The 14494-nt window shown below is 48.8% G+C and overlaps 1 protein-coding gene across 5 annotated transcripts in view; it reads left to right on the forward strand.

Moving 5' to 3' along the window:
- The window catches only part of LOC129866000 (uncharacterized), a 37233-nt gene that overhangs the window by 22003 nt on the left and 736 nt on the right, over nucleotides 1-14494 (forward strand). For 3 of the 5 annotated variants that reach the window (XM_055939132.1, XM_055939135.1, XM_055939133.1), the window contains exons 9-10: nucleotides 5104-9102; nucleotides 10234-14197. In XM_055939132.1, coding sequence (XP_055795107.1) covers nucleotides 5104-7795 — 2692 coding nt within the window. In that variant the 3' untranslated portion in view covers nucleotides 7796-9102; nucleotides 10234-14197. The remainder of the gene's footprint in view (nucleotides 1-5103; nucleotides 9103-10233; nucleotides 14198-14494) is intronic. The other 2 variants (XM_055939136.1, XM_055939134.1) reach the window with 2 other exon arrangements.

The following is a 14494-nucleotide window of genomic DNA, read 5'->3' on the forward strand; positions in this document are numbered from 1 at the left end:
CGTAGAGCTCCAAGACAGGATTGTGTTGAGGCACAGATCTGGGGAAGGGTACCAAAACATTTCTGCAGCATTGAAGGTCCCCAGGAACACAGTGGCCTCCATCATTCTTAAACGGAAGAAGTTTGGAACCACCAAGACTCTTCCTAGAGCTGGCCGCCCGGTCAAACTGAGCAATCGGGGGAGAAGGGCCTTGGTCAGGGAGGTGACCAAGAACCCGATGGTCACTCTGACAGAGCTCCAGCGTTTCTGTGGAGATGGGAGAACCTTCCAGAAGGACAAACATCTCTGCAGCACTCCACCAATTAGACCTTTATGGTAGAGTGGCCAGACAGAAACCACTCCTCAGTAAAAAGGCACATGACAGCCCGCTTGGAGTTTGCCAAAAGGCACCTAAAGACTCTCAGACATCAGAAACAATATTCTCTGGTCTGATGAAACCAAGATTGAACTCTTTGGCCTGAATGCCAAGCGTCACGTCTCGAAGAAACCTGGCACCATCCCTACGGTGAAGCATGGTGGTGGCAGCATCAGGCTGTGGGGATGTTTATCAGCGGCAGGGAGACTAGTCAGGATCGAGGGAAAGATGAACGGAGCAAAGTACAGAGAGATCCTTGATGAAAACCTGCTCCAGAGCGCTCAGAACCTCAGACTGGGGGCGAAGGTTTACCTTCCAACAGGACAGTGACCCTAAGCACACAGCCAAGACAACACAGGAGTGGCTTTGGGACAAGTCTCTGAATGTCCTTGAGTCTCCCAGCCAGAGCCCGGACTTGAACTCGACTGAACATCTCTGGAGAGACCTGAAAATAGCTGTGCAGCAACACTCCCCATCCAACCTGACAGAGCTTGAGAGGATCTGCAGAGAAGAATGGGAGAAACTCCCCAAATACAGGTGTGTCAAGCTTGTAGCGTCATACCCAAGAAGACTTGAGGCTGTAATTGCTGCCAAAGGTGCTTCAACAAAGTACTGAGTAAAGGGTCTGAATACTTATGGAAATGTGATATTTACAGTTTTTACTTTTTACAAATTAACAATTTTGAAAAACCTGTTTTTGCTTTGATTAAGGGGAAAAATTGTTTAATCCATTTTAGAATAAGGCTGTAACCTAATACAATGTGGAAAAAGTCAAGATGTCTGAATTCTTTCTGAAGGCACTGTATATATATATATATATATATATCTCTATATATATCTGTTGTGGTCAGTCATTCAATAATATGATGATGTGTAGGTTAGTCCTATAGTCTCTATCTACTTTAGACCAGAGCCCTATGGTAGTGCACTACTTTAGACCAGAGCCCTATGGTAGTGCACTACTTTAGACCAGAGCCCTAAGGTAGTGCACTACTTTAGACCAGAGCCCTATAGGTAGTGCACTACTTTAGACCAGGGCCCTATGGCAGTGCACTACTTTAGACCAGAGCCCTGTGGGTAGTGCACTACTTTAGACCAGAACCCTATGGGTAGTGCACTACTTTAGACCAGAGCCCTGTGGGTAGTGCACTACTTTAGACCAGAGCCCTATGGGTAGTGCACTACTTTAGACCAGAGCCCTAAGGTAGTGCACTACTTTAGACCAGAGCCCTAAGGTAGTGCACTACTTTAGACCAGAGCCCTAAGGTAGTGCACTACTTTAGACCAGAGCCCTATGGGTAGTGCACTACTTTAGACCAGAGCCCTATGGGTAGTGCACTACTTTAGACCAGAGGCCCTGTGGTAGTGCACTACTTTAGACCAGAGCCCTATGGTAGTGCACTACTTTAGACCAGAGCCCTATGGGTAGTGTACTACTTTAGACCAGAGCCCTGTGGGTAGTGCACTACTTTAGACCAGAGCCCTGTGGGTAGTGCACTACTTTAGACCAGAGCCCTATGGGTAGTGCACTACTTTAGACCAGAGCCCATAGGGGTAGTGCACTACTTTAGACCAGAGGACCTGTGGGTAGTGCACTACTTTAGACCAGAGCCCTATGGGTAGTGCACTACTTTAGACCAGAGCCCTATGGGTAGTGCACTACTTTAGACCAGAGCTCTATGGGTAGTGCACTACTTTAGACCAGAGCCCTATGGGTAGTGCACTACTTTAGACCAGAGCCCTATGGGGGTAGTGTACTACTTTAGACCAGAGCCCTATGGGTAGTGCAGTACTTTAGACCAGAGCCCTATGGGTAGTGCAGTACTTTAGACCAGAGCCCTATGGGTAGTGCACTACTTTAGACCAGAGCCCTATGGGTAGTGCACTACTTTAGACCAGAGCCCTATGGGTAGTGCACTACTTTAGACCAGAGCCCTGTGGGTAGTGCACTACTTTAGACCAGAGCCCTATGGGTAGTGCACTACTTTAGACCAGAGCCCTATGGGTAGTGTACTACTTTAGACCAGAGCCCTATGGGTAGTGCACTACTTTAGACCAGAGCCCTATGGGTAGTGCACTACTTTAGACCAGAGCCCTATGGGTAGTGTACTACTTTAGACCAGAGCCCTGTGGGTAGTGCACTACTTTAGACCAGAGCCCTATGGGTAGTGCACTACTTTAGACCAGAGCCCTATGGGTAGTGCACTACTTTAGACCAGAGCCCTATGGGTAGTTCACTACTTTAGACCAGAGCCCTATGGGTAGTGCACTACTTTAGACCAGAGCCCTATGGGTAGTGCACTACTTTAGACCAGAGCCCTATGGTAGTGCACTACTTTAGACCAGAGCCCTATGGTAGTGCACTACTTTAGACCAGAGCCCTATGGTAGTGCACTACTTTAGACCAGAGCCCTATGGGTAGTGTACTACTTTAGACCAGAGCCCTGTGGGTAGTGCACTACTTTAGACCAGAGCCCTATGGGTAGTGCACTACTTTAGACCAGAGCCCTATGGGTAGTGCACTACTTTAGACCAGAGCCCTGTGGGTAGTGCACTACTTTAGACCAGAGCCCTATGGGTAGTGTACTACTTTAGACCAGAGCCCTATGGGTAGTGTACTACTTTAGACCAGAGCCCTATGGGTAGTGCACTACTTTAGACCAGAGCCCTATGGGTAGTGCACTACTTTAGACCAGAGCCCTATGGGTAGTGCACTACTTTAGACCAGAGCCCTATGGGTAGTGCACTACTTTAGACCAGAGCCCTATGGTAGTGTACTACTTTTGACCAGAGGCCCTGTGGGTAGTGCACTATGTAGGGAAGGGGTATTCACCTCTTACCCCACAAGGTCCGGAGCCTGCTGATTTCTGTTTTACCTGATAATTAATTGCACCCACCTGGTGTCCCAGGTCTAAAACAGTCCCTGATTAGAGGGGAATCACCCACCTGGTGTCCCAGGTCTAAATCAGTCCCTGATTAGAGGGGGAATCACCCACCTGGTGTCCCAGGTTTAAATCAGTCCCTGATTAGAGGGGGAATCACCCACCTGGTGTCCCAGGTTTAAATCAGTCCCTGATTAGAGGGGAATCACCCACCTGGTGTCCCAGGTCTAAATCAGTCCCCGGTTAGAGGGGAATCACCCACCTGGTGTCCCAGGTCTAAAACAGTCCCCGATTAGAGGGGAATCACCCACCTGGTGTCCCAGGTCTAAATCAGTCCCTGATTAGAGGGGAATCACCCACCTGGTGTCCCAGGTCTAAATCAGTCCCTGATTAGAGGGGAATCCCCCACCTGGTGTCCCAGGTCTAAATCAGTCCCTGATTAGAGGAGAATCACCCACCTGGTGTCCCAGGTCTAAATCAGTCCCTGATTAGAGGGGAATCACCCACCTGGTATCCCAGGTCTAAATCAGTCCCTGATTAGAGGGGAATCACCCACCTGGTGTCCCAGGTCTAAATCAGTCCCTGATTAGAGGGGAATCACCCACCTGGTGTCCCAGGTCTAAATCAGTCCCTGATTAGAGGGGAATCACCCACCTGGTGTCCCAGGTCTAAATCAGTCCCTGATTAGAGGGGAATCACCCACCTTGTGTCCCAGGTCTAAATCAGTCCCTGATTAGAGGGGAATCACCCACCTTGTGTCCCAGGTCTAAATCAGTCCCTGATTAGAGGGGAATCACCCACCTGGTGTCCCAGGTCTAAATCAGTCCCTGATTAGAGGGGAATCACCCACCTGGTGTCCCAGGTCTAAATCAGTCCCTGATTAGAGGGGAATCACCCACCTGGTGTCCCAGGTCTAAATCAGTCCCTGATTAGAGGGGAATCACCCACCTGGTGTCCCAGGTCTAAATCAGTCCCTGATTAGAGGGGAATCCCCCACCTGGTGTCCCAGGTCTAAATCAGTCCCTGATTAGAGGGGAATCACCCACCTGGTGTCCCAGGTCTAAATCAGTCCCTGATTAGAGGGGAATCACCCACCTGGTGTCCCAGGTCTAAATCAGTCCCTGATTAGAGGGGAATCCCCCACCTGGTGTCCCAGGTCTAAATCAGTCCCTGGTTAGAGGGGAATCCCCCACCTGGTGTCCCAGGTCTAAATCAGTCCCTGATTAGAGGGGAATCACCCACCTGGTGTCCCAGGTCTAAATCAGTCCCTGATTAGAGGGGAATCACCCACCTGGTGTCCCAGGTCTAAATCAGTCCCTGATTAGAGGGGAATCACCCACCTGGTGTCCCAGGTCTAAATCAGGCCCTGATTGGAGGGGAATCACCCACCTGGTGTCCCAGATCTAAATCAGGCCCTGATTAGAGGGGAATCACCCACCTGGTGTCCCAGATCTAAATCAGGCCCTGATTAGAGGGGAATCACCCACCTGGTGTCCCAGGTCTAAATCAGTCCCTGATTAGAGGGGAATCACCCACCTGGTGTCCCAGGTCTAAATCAGTCCCTGATTAGAGGGGAATCACCCACCTGGTGTCCCAGGTCTAAATCAGTCCCTGATTAGAGGGGAATCACCCACCTGGTGTCCCAGGTCTAAATCAGTCCCTGATTAGAGGGGAACGATGTAAAAAAAAAAAATGCGATGGAACTGGCTTGGAGGTCCAAAGGGTAGTTTTGAGGGGCTAGGGTGCTATTTGATACACATCCACTGTTTATTTTTATTCCTAACAAATGTCTCCTGTAGTGTGTTCTGACTAGGTATGTCATTTCTGACTGTGTCTGTCTTTGTCTGTCTTTGTGTCCGTCCCCAGTGTGAAGAAGAGGAGACATCCGTCCCGCAGCCCCAGTGTGAAGAAGAGGAGACGTCAGTCCCGCAGTCCCAGTGTTGAAATCATCTATGAAGGGATGACTGTGACCGCTGCTAGCCCCTTACGACCCAAACACAACCACAAACGCCGTGGCAACCACCGGAGAAAGCAGCGCCACGACCACGCCCTCCAACACTCTCCCGTGGTCATCACCATAGACAGCGACAGCGACAACAAACACACGGTCCAAACGACCACGCTGGAAGATGACCGCGCTCTGGATTTATCCGACCGTGCCACGGTCGATTTCTCCGACCGTTCTCTGACCGCGCCTGGTCTTCCGCTAGGCGACCACAACAACCTGGACATGGGGGTTGATATCAGCGATTTAGCGGTCGATATTCTCGACCGTTTTCTGAGCGTTTCGGACCGTAACTCGGACATTGACCACGATGACGTCATCGACCATAAAACTAATGTCGACGACGATTGTGTGGTTGACGTTTCTGTCAACGTCAAGGACCGCATTCTGAACACAAACACTAATGCAAATGCGGTCGACCGTCCCCAGAACGTGGGCGGCCATGTTCTCCCCCAGGTCAATCTTAGCTGTGACCCTGGGGTCGCGACCTCTGACTCTCGTCTCCTAGCGACCATCCTACAGGACCTGGAACACATCGCGCTCCCTAACCTGTCCTTTTTCCCCAACCTGAACCTGAACCCGAACCCAAACCCTAACCACAGCCGTAATTCACCCACACCGGACCACAGTGAAAACGCCAAGCCGGCCAGAGAGACCACACCGACTCCTTGGTCCTCTGGGAGAGCGAACGCCAGGCCGGCCAGAGAGACCACGCCGACTCCTTGGTCCTCTGAGAGAGAGAACGCCAGGCCGGCCAGAGAGACCACACCGACTCCTTGGTCCTCTGAGAGAGAGAACGCCAGGCCGTCCAGAGAGACCACACCGACTCCTTGGTCCTCTGAGAGAGAGAACGCCAGGCCGGCCAGAGAGACCACGCCGACTCCTTGGTCCTCTGAGAGAGAGAACGCCAGGCCGGCCAGAGAGACCACACCGACTCCTTGGTCCTCTGAGAGAGAGAACGCCAGGCCGGCCAGAGAGACCACACCGACTCCTTGGTCCTCTGAGAGAGAGAACGCCAGGCCGGCCAGAGAGACCACACCGACTCCTTGGTCCTCTGAGAGAGAGAACGCCAGAGAGACCACGCCGACTCCTTGGTCCTCTGGGAGAGAGAACGCCAGGCCGGCCAGAGAGACCACGCCGACTCCTTGGTCCTCTGAGAGAGAGAACGCCAGGCCGGCCAGAGAGACCACACCGACTCCTTGGTCCTCTGAGAGAGAGAACGCCAGGCCGGCCAGAGAGACCACACCGACTCCTTGGTCCTCTGAGAGAGAGAACGCCAGAGAGACCACGCCGACTCCTTGGTCCTCTGAGAGAGAGAACGCCAGAGAGACCACACCGACTCCTTGGTCCTCTGAGAGAGAGAACGCCAGGCCGGCCAGAGAGACCACACCGACTCCTTGGTCCTCTGAGAGAGAGAACGCCAGGCCGGCCAGAGAGACCACGCCGACTCCTTGGTCCTCTGAGAGAGAGAACGCCAGGCCGGCCAGAGAGACCACGCCGACTCCTTGGTCCTCTGGGAGAGAGAACGCCAGGCCGGCCAGAGAGACCACGCCGACTCCTTGGTCCTCTGAGAGAGAGAACGCCAGGCCGGCCAGAGAGACCACGCCGACTCCTTGGTCCTCTGGGAGAGAGAACGCCAGGCCGGCCAGAGAGACCACGCCGACTCCTTGGTCCTCTGGGAGAGAGAACGCCAGGCCGGCCAGAGAGACCACGCCGACTCCTTGGTCCTCTGAGAGAGAGAACGCCAGGCCGGCCAGAGAGACCACACCGACTCCTTGGTCCTCTGAGGGAGAGACTAACTTCAACAGCCCTGTTTCACCTACAGCCAATCACTCTCTGAGTTCTGAATCATTCACAGACTACCACTCTGCCAGTCCTATATCTCCTGTAGGTCACCCTGCTAGTCCTATATCTCCTGTAGGTCACCCTGCTAGTCCTATATCTCCTGTAAGTCACTCTGCCAGTCCTATATCTCCTGTAGGTCACCCTGCTAGTCCTATATCTCCTGTAGGTCACCCTGCTAGTCCTATATCTCCTGTAAGTCACTCTGCCAGTCCTATATCTCCTGTAGGTCACCCTGCTAGTCCTTTATCTCCTGTAAGTCACTCTGCTAGTCCTATATCTCCTGTAGGTCACCCTGCTAGTCCTATATCTCCTGTAGGTCACTCTGCTAGTCCTGTAGGTCACCCTGCTAGTCCTATATCTCCTGTAGGTCACTCTGCTAGTCCTGTAGGTCACTCTGCTAGTCCTATATCTCCTGTTGGTCACCCTGCTAGTCCTATATCTCCTGTAGGTCACTATGCTAGTCCTATAGGTCACTCTGCCGGTCCTATATCTCCTCTCGGTCACTCTGCCGGTCCTATATCTCCCGTAGGTCACTATGCTAGTCCTGTACATCAGAACTCTAATGCAGTATCACCCGTTGTCCACCCTTCTAACAGTCCTTTATCATCACCCATAGCTGTCTCTATATCGGTAGAAAACCCCCGCTTACCTTCTAGCACTGGATCGTCTGTATCGGCCAGACATGATCAGGAGGGGCCAATACACTAACACAGTATACAGCACTGACTGATCACCTGGACACACACACTATTACACACACACACACACACACACTCTGGCACAGTCACGCACACTTGAACTGCCACACACACCATTTGAATATGCTGAGGTTGTTTAACCGTTATTTGCCAGATGGACTCTTGAATGAAACTATCTTTCTGCAGGAAAAAAAAAATACAAATAAAATCACATTTGACGATTATTTTATTTTATTTTGTTACGTTTGATCATTTTGAGGTGCAGCGTACTGTATTTTCAGTACTGTATTTTGACACTTGCTACAAATAGGGCCCTGGTAAGGTAGTGGACTAATACATGTGGGCCCTGGTAAGGTAGTGGACTATATAGGACCCTGGTAAGGTAGTGGACTATATAGGACTCTGGTAAGGTAAAGGACTATATAGGACCCTGGTAAGGTAGTGGACTATATAGGACCCTGGTAAGGTAGTGGACTATATAGGACCCTGGTAAGGTAGTGGACTATATAGGACTCTGGTAAGGTAAAGGACTATATAGGACCCTGGTAAGGTAGTGGACTATATAGGGCCCTGGTAAGGCAGTGCCTTAGGTGGTACCGAGTGGGTTAACATTTTGGGACAGACATGGACAAACCTGTGTAGTTTATAGTGTTGGCCCTTGGCCTACTTTACAGCCCATTTATACATGGTTATCTGGTGTGAATATGGTCAGGCACTGTCTATGGGACGCAGTACTAGATTGATATTGATTGTTGGGGAAAAGAGCTGGGTAGAAAGGCATTTCACTTTACTTGACATTTAAATGTAAAACTTGAGTCGGGCACACTAACTGAGTCACACATGGGAAACCCCATGTGGGCTACAACATGTGGTAGGAAATGTGCTATCTGCTGTGAATATGGTCATGGATTGTCTCTGGGACTCTATTGGACATACTACCCGGGTCATGTATGAGACCCTGAATACTGTTTTAATGGATTGTTAAAAACGGCAACTAATGAAATGTTTGAGAAGCTAAAATAAAGTTGTCAACATTTTCATGTTTGTGTGGGTTTAACTGAGAAAACGTATCCTGTAATGCTTGTGAAATTCCTCTGCAAATATGCTGAGTGAACTGGCAACTTTATTCCGTGTGTTTGTCTGAAAAGCCTGTATCTAGTGCGTGTTGTCACATTTTGAATGGTGATTTTTCTTTTTTGGGGGGGTTTAGTATTCAGGCGCTAAACCATAGATTGTACAGTATAAACATTGGGATTGTAGCTACATCATGTCCGTACAAGACTACGGGAGCTGGACATCTACAGAGTGATTCGACTGGTAAGTGGAACTGACTAAATGTAATGTTTGTTCCGTGTTGTTAGCTAATTCGTTTTGGTATTTTCTGCTGCAGATTCGTATAGTTAACTAGCTAATGTTTGGCATGGTTACTAACTAGCGCTATGTAACTAATTTATCACCCCCCCATATTATGTGTCGAGTTAGCTAACTAGCCCGCCATGCTAAACCTAAAGCCGGCCTTGTTGTGCTATCTAGCTAACGTCGGCTAGCCAGCTTGTTTTGCATGGGAGCTAACGTTAACAAATAGTTTGCTTGTTGAACAACTTTGCCTTAGTAGTAAAGGAGAGTCGTGTTTGAACCGCTGAGTTAATTTTTGGTTTGAGTGTAAACTTCTCAGTAGTTAGTTAATCATACTGTCTCCGCTGTATTTGTCGGATGTTGGTTTCCTGTCATGTTTGAACCGAGGCAAATACAATTTGACAGGACTGATGACTGCTGCTATTGAATTGTTTAGGAATCCATTGGGACATTATTCACATGCTGTAATATGTTGGGAATCTATTTTTAAGGGATCAAGTTTTTTAGCGGAATGTTTAATTTTATAAAGGTTGTTTTATAGTTTCTTAAAAATGTATAAACCTGACACTAAATGTAGAAACGTTCTCTTACACTAACTGAAATTAAATACCATGTTAAATTATTGAGCTGGCTAACTCGGTTTGTTACAGACTGACCAGAAAAATTCAAATGACATAATCTTTAATTTATTCTGAATGGTCTTTCAAATTAAATAAATAATGATTTATATATGCGAAAAAGGTTACTTTATGTCAACTGCAGCCCATTAAAAATGCTTAAGGGTCCATTTAGCTGCGTTGACACAAGCAGCCCAATTTTGACATTTTGCCCAATTTTATTGGCAAAAGAGCTGATCTGATTTGGTCAAAAGACCAATTTAGTGGAAACAATGATCAGAATTGGGCTGCTTGTGTAAACGCAGCCATAGGGAATAATGTTGTAGCCCACATAGGTTTGTTCATGTCTGGTTCAAAAGGTTATAAACCCAACTAGGTACTTGGTAAAATGTCCATTTAGAGTCCTTGGATAAAGACAAAATGTTGCACAAGATCAATAGTCTAAATAATTATGTTTTCTTTCCCCTCTGAACAGACCCGGATCAAACTTTTTCAAAAAGGCAGAAGAGACTTCTGATCTCAGACTGACTCAGACATGGATGAAGAAGAGTCAGGACCTGACAGTGGTAACACCGTGACAGCAGCACGGCGGTGCCGTTTCCCTATGAACCCGGCGGTGCCGTTTCCCTATGAACCCGGCGGTGCCGTTTCCCTATGAACCCGGCGGTGCCGTTTCCCTATGAACCCGGCGGTGCCGTTTCCCTATGAACCCGGCGGTGCCGTTTCCCTATGAACCCGGCGGTGCCGTTTCCCTATGAACCCGGCGGTGCCGTTTCCCTATGAATACTGTCCAGGATGTGGAGGCGATGGAGCAAAAGTTACTCTACGCAGTTTTCCTGAATGGAGTGGTAGCTGCAATGAATGGGATGTTTTTTTAAATTATTTCTAGTATTTTGTTTATTAGTCCACTGTTAATACAATGCCAACAATTGTGCCTGTTAGCAATCACATGTTCAGCATGGGGCGCTTTCAGTAAGGAGCAAACAGTGATGATGACACAAATGAGAGAAATTATCATATCATTAGCATCATCCCTCTCATTGGCTCTGTACTGCAGTGTTTCCTGGTCCTGAGGATCAAAGGGGCCCGCCCACTCATGATGCAACTTAGCAACTCATCATCAATCCTTTGAATTGAATAAAGTGTGCGAGTGCTAGGGCAAAAACTACAATGTGCATCCCTTGTTACTTGATTGATGAATAAAGGTCACTGATTAGTAAGGAACTCTCCTCACCTGGTTGTCTAGGTCTCAGTAAGGAACTCCCCTCACCTGGTTGTCTAGGTCTCAGTAAGGAACTCCCCTCACCTGGTTGTCTAGGTCTCAGTAAGGAACTCTCCTCACCTGGTTGTCTAGATCTCAGTAAGGAACTCCCCTCACCTGGTTGTCTAGGTCTCAGTAAGGAACTCTCCTCACCTGGTTGTCTAGGTCTCAGTAAGGAACTCTCCTCACCTGGTTGTCTAGATCTCAGTAAGGAACTCTCCTCACCTGGTTGTCTAGGTCTTAGTAAGGAACTCCCCTCACCTGGTTGTCCAGGTCTCAGTAAGGAACTCCCCCTCACCTGGTTGTCTAGGGCTCAGTAAGGAACTCCCCTCACCTGGTTGTCTCAGTAAGGAACTCCCCTCACCTGGTTGTCTAGGTCTCAGTAAGGAACTCCCCTCACCTGGTTGTCTAGGTCTCAGTAAGGAACTCCCCTCACCTGGTTGTCTAGGTCTCAGTAAGGAACTCCCCTCACCTGGTTGTCCAGGTCTCAGTAAGGAACTCCCCTCACCTGGTTGTCTAGGTCTCAGTAAGGAACTCCCCTCACCTGGTTGTCCAGGTCTCAGTAAGGAACTCTCCTCACCTGGTTGTCCAGGTCTCAGTAAGGACCTCCCTCACCTGGTTGTCTAGGTCTCAGTAAGGAACTCCCCTCACCTGGTTGTCCAGGTCTCAGTAAGGAACTCCCCTCACCTGGTTGTCTAGGGCTCAGTAAGGAACTCTCCTCACCTGGTTGTCTAGGGCTCAGTAAGGAACTCCCCTCACCTGGTTGTCTAGGTCTCAGTAAGGACCTCCCTCACCTGGTTGTCTAGGTCTCAGTAAGGAACTCTCCTCACCTGGTTGTCTAGGTCTCAGTAAGGAACTCTCCTCACCTGGTTGTCTAGGTCTCAGTAAGGAACTCCCCTCACCTGGTTGTCCAGGTCTCAGTAAGGAACTCTCCTCACCTGGTTGAGGATCATTCTTCTATGAGAAATTGCATCATTTGCTGTTTTGTTGAAGGTGGTGGAAAACGCTGTCTCAGGCACCACTCCAGAATCTCCCATAAGTGTTCAATTGGGTTGAGATCTTGTGGCTGAGACGGCCATGACATAATGGTTTCCATCGTTTTCATGCTCATCAAACCATTCAGTGACCAGTCGTGCCCTGTGGAGGGGGACAATGTCATCCAATCGGGGCCAAGGTAGCAGGAACAATGGCCTGCCCATCATTTATACGTGATCCTAAACATGACGGGATGTGTTTCCATTATTTTGGCAGTTACCTGTATACACATGTGCATCTCTGCCTATATGATACACAATCAATTTGACATAGAAACAACAATAGTTCACCTGGCCTCTAGAGACTGATTGTGGGTCAGTTTTGTGTTCCCCACCCCGAGTGGGTTAGAAAACGGTCGAGTTAGACACAGATCTAGAATCAGATTAATTTATCTCACCACCTCTAGGGACTTTACTATGAAGCCGGGGTTAAGTTATATTGCCACTCATAAGTTTCAATGTAGTTTCTGTAGCAGGTTGGCGGAGATTTTAGAGAAAAGGAGGAGATTAGAATCCCGGCGGGAAATGAATGGAGAAACCAACATATCGCTTCGCCACGCAGGCTCACGACCAATCATCAGCGCTATATTTGCCGTTTTTCAGCATCCCATCAGCTTTACGGTTGAATGGCGGTTGAAACAGAGACCGTTTAATCAACAAAAAACAGCAGTCAAATGGTATAAATACCTTGTTAATTTTAACAACGATGAGTTTGAGTCGTAATTTAATTCAATATTTTTTTTTTTAAAGGAGAGTTGTTGAAGTCGGTCATCTGCTATTTCGCAAAAGCCATCAGTTGTCCGATCGAAATTAGTTTGCTACCTGGAAATGTAAATAAACTGATCTGAGGAACATCACGTCATCACATAGTCATTGGCGACTAACTATCGGACTCTACCGAATCTTCCAGAGATGCTTGTTCTAGGTCCCGAGAAATAAAGAGATCTTCTGTTGAACCTGACAATTAATCTTGATGGTTGTAAAGTCGTCTCAAATAAAACTGTGAAGGACCTCGGCGTTACTCTGGACCCTGATCTCTCTTTTGAGGAACGTAGCAAGACTGTTTCAAGGACAGCTTTTTTCCATCTACGTAACATTGCAAAAATCAGAAACTTTCTGTCCAAAAATTATGCAGAAAAATTAATCCATGCTTTTGTCACTTCTAGATTAGACTACTGCAAAGCTCTACTTTCCGGCTACCCGGATAAAGCGCTAAATAAACTTCAGTTAGAGCTAAACATGGCTGCTAGAACCCAAAAAATGTGATCATATTAAGGCAAGGGCTGATTTCAAGGTTCTACTGCTAACCTACAAAGCATTACATGGGATTGCTCCTAGATATCTTTCCGAGTTGGTCCTGCCGTACATACCTACACGTACGCTACGGTCACAAGACGCAGGCCTCCTAATTGTCCCTAGAATTTCTAAGCAAACAGCTGGAGGCAAGGCTTTCTCCTATAGAGCTCCATTTTTATGGAACGGTCTGCCTACCCATGTGAGAGACGCAGACCCGGTCTCGACCTTTAAGGCTTTATTGAAGACTCATCTCTTCAGTAGGTTTACATTTTACATTTTAGTCATTTAGCAGACGCTCTTATCCAGAGCGACTTACAGTAGAGTGCATACATTTTTATTACATTTTACATACTGAGACAAGGATATCCCTACCGGCCAAACCCTCCCTAACCCGGACGACGCTATGCCAATTGTGCGTCGCCCCACGGACCTCCCAGTTGCGGCCGGCTGCGACAGAGCCTGGGCGCGAACCCAGCCCAGCCTGGGCGCGAACCCAGAGACTCTGGTGGCGCAGCTAGCACTGCGATGCAGTGCCCTAGACCACTGCGCCACCCGGCAGGTTCTATGATTGAGTGTAGTCTGGCCCAGGAGTGTGAAGGTGAACGGAAAGGCTCTGGAGCGACGAAACGCCCATGCTGTCTCTGCCTGGCCGGTTCCCCTCTCTCCACTGGGATTCTCTGCCTCTAACCGTATTACAGGGGCTGAGTCACTGGCTTACTGGTGCTCTTCCATGTCGTCCCTAGGAGGGGTGCATCACTGACGTGGTCTTCCTGTCCGGGTTGGCGCCCCCTCGGGTTCGTGCCGTAGGGGAGATCTTTGTGGGCTATACTCGGCCTTGTCTCAGGATGGTAAGTTGGTGGTTGAAGATATCCCTCTAGTGGTGTGGGTGCTGTGCTTTGGCAAAGTGGGTGGGGTTATATCCTTCCTGTTTGGCCTTGTCCGGTGGTATCATCGGATGGGGCCACAGTGTCTCCTGACCCCTCCTGTCTCCTGACCCCTCCCCTCCTGCCAGTATTTATGCTGCAATAGTTTGTGTTGGGGGCTAGGATCAGTCTGTTATATCTGGAGTACTTCTCCTGTCTTATCCGGTGTCCTGTGTGAATTTAAGTATGCTCTCTCTAATTCTCTCCTTCTCGCTTTCTTTC

The sequence above is a fragment of the Salvelinus fontinalis genome, chromosome 11 (assembly GCF_029448725.1).
Source record: "Salvelinus fontinalis isolate EN_2023a chromosome 11, ASM2944872v1, whole genome shotgun sequence".
In the NCBI taxonomy this organism is placed as follows: Eukaryota; Metazoa; Chordata; class Actinopteri; order Salmoniformes; family Salmonidae; genus Salvelinus; species Salvelinus fontinalis.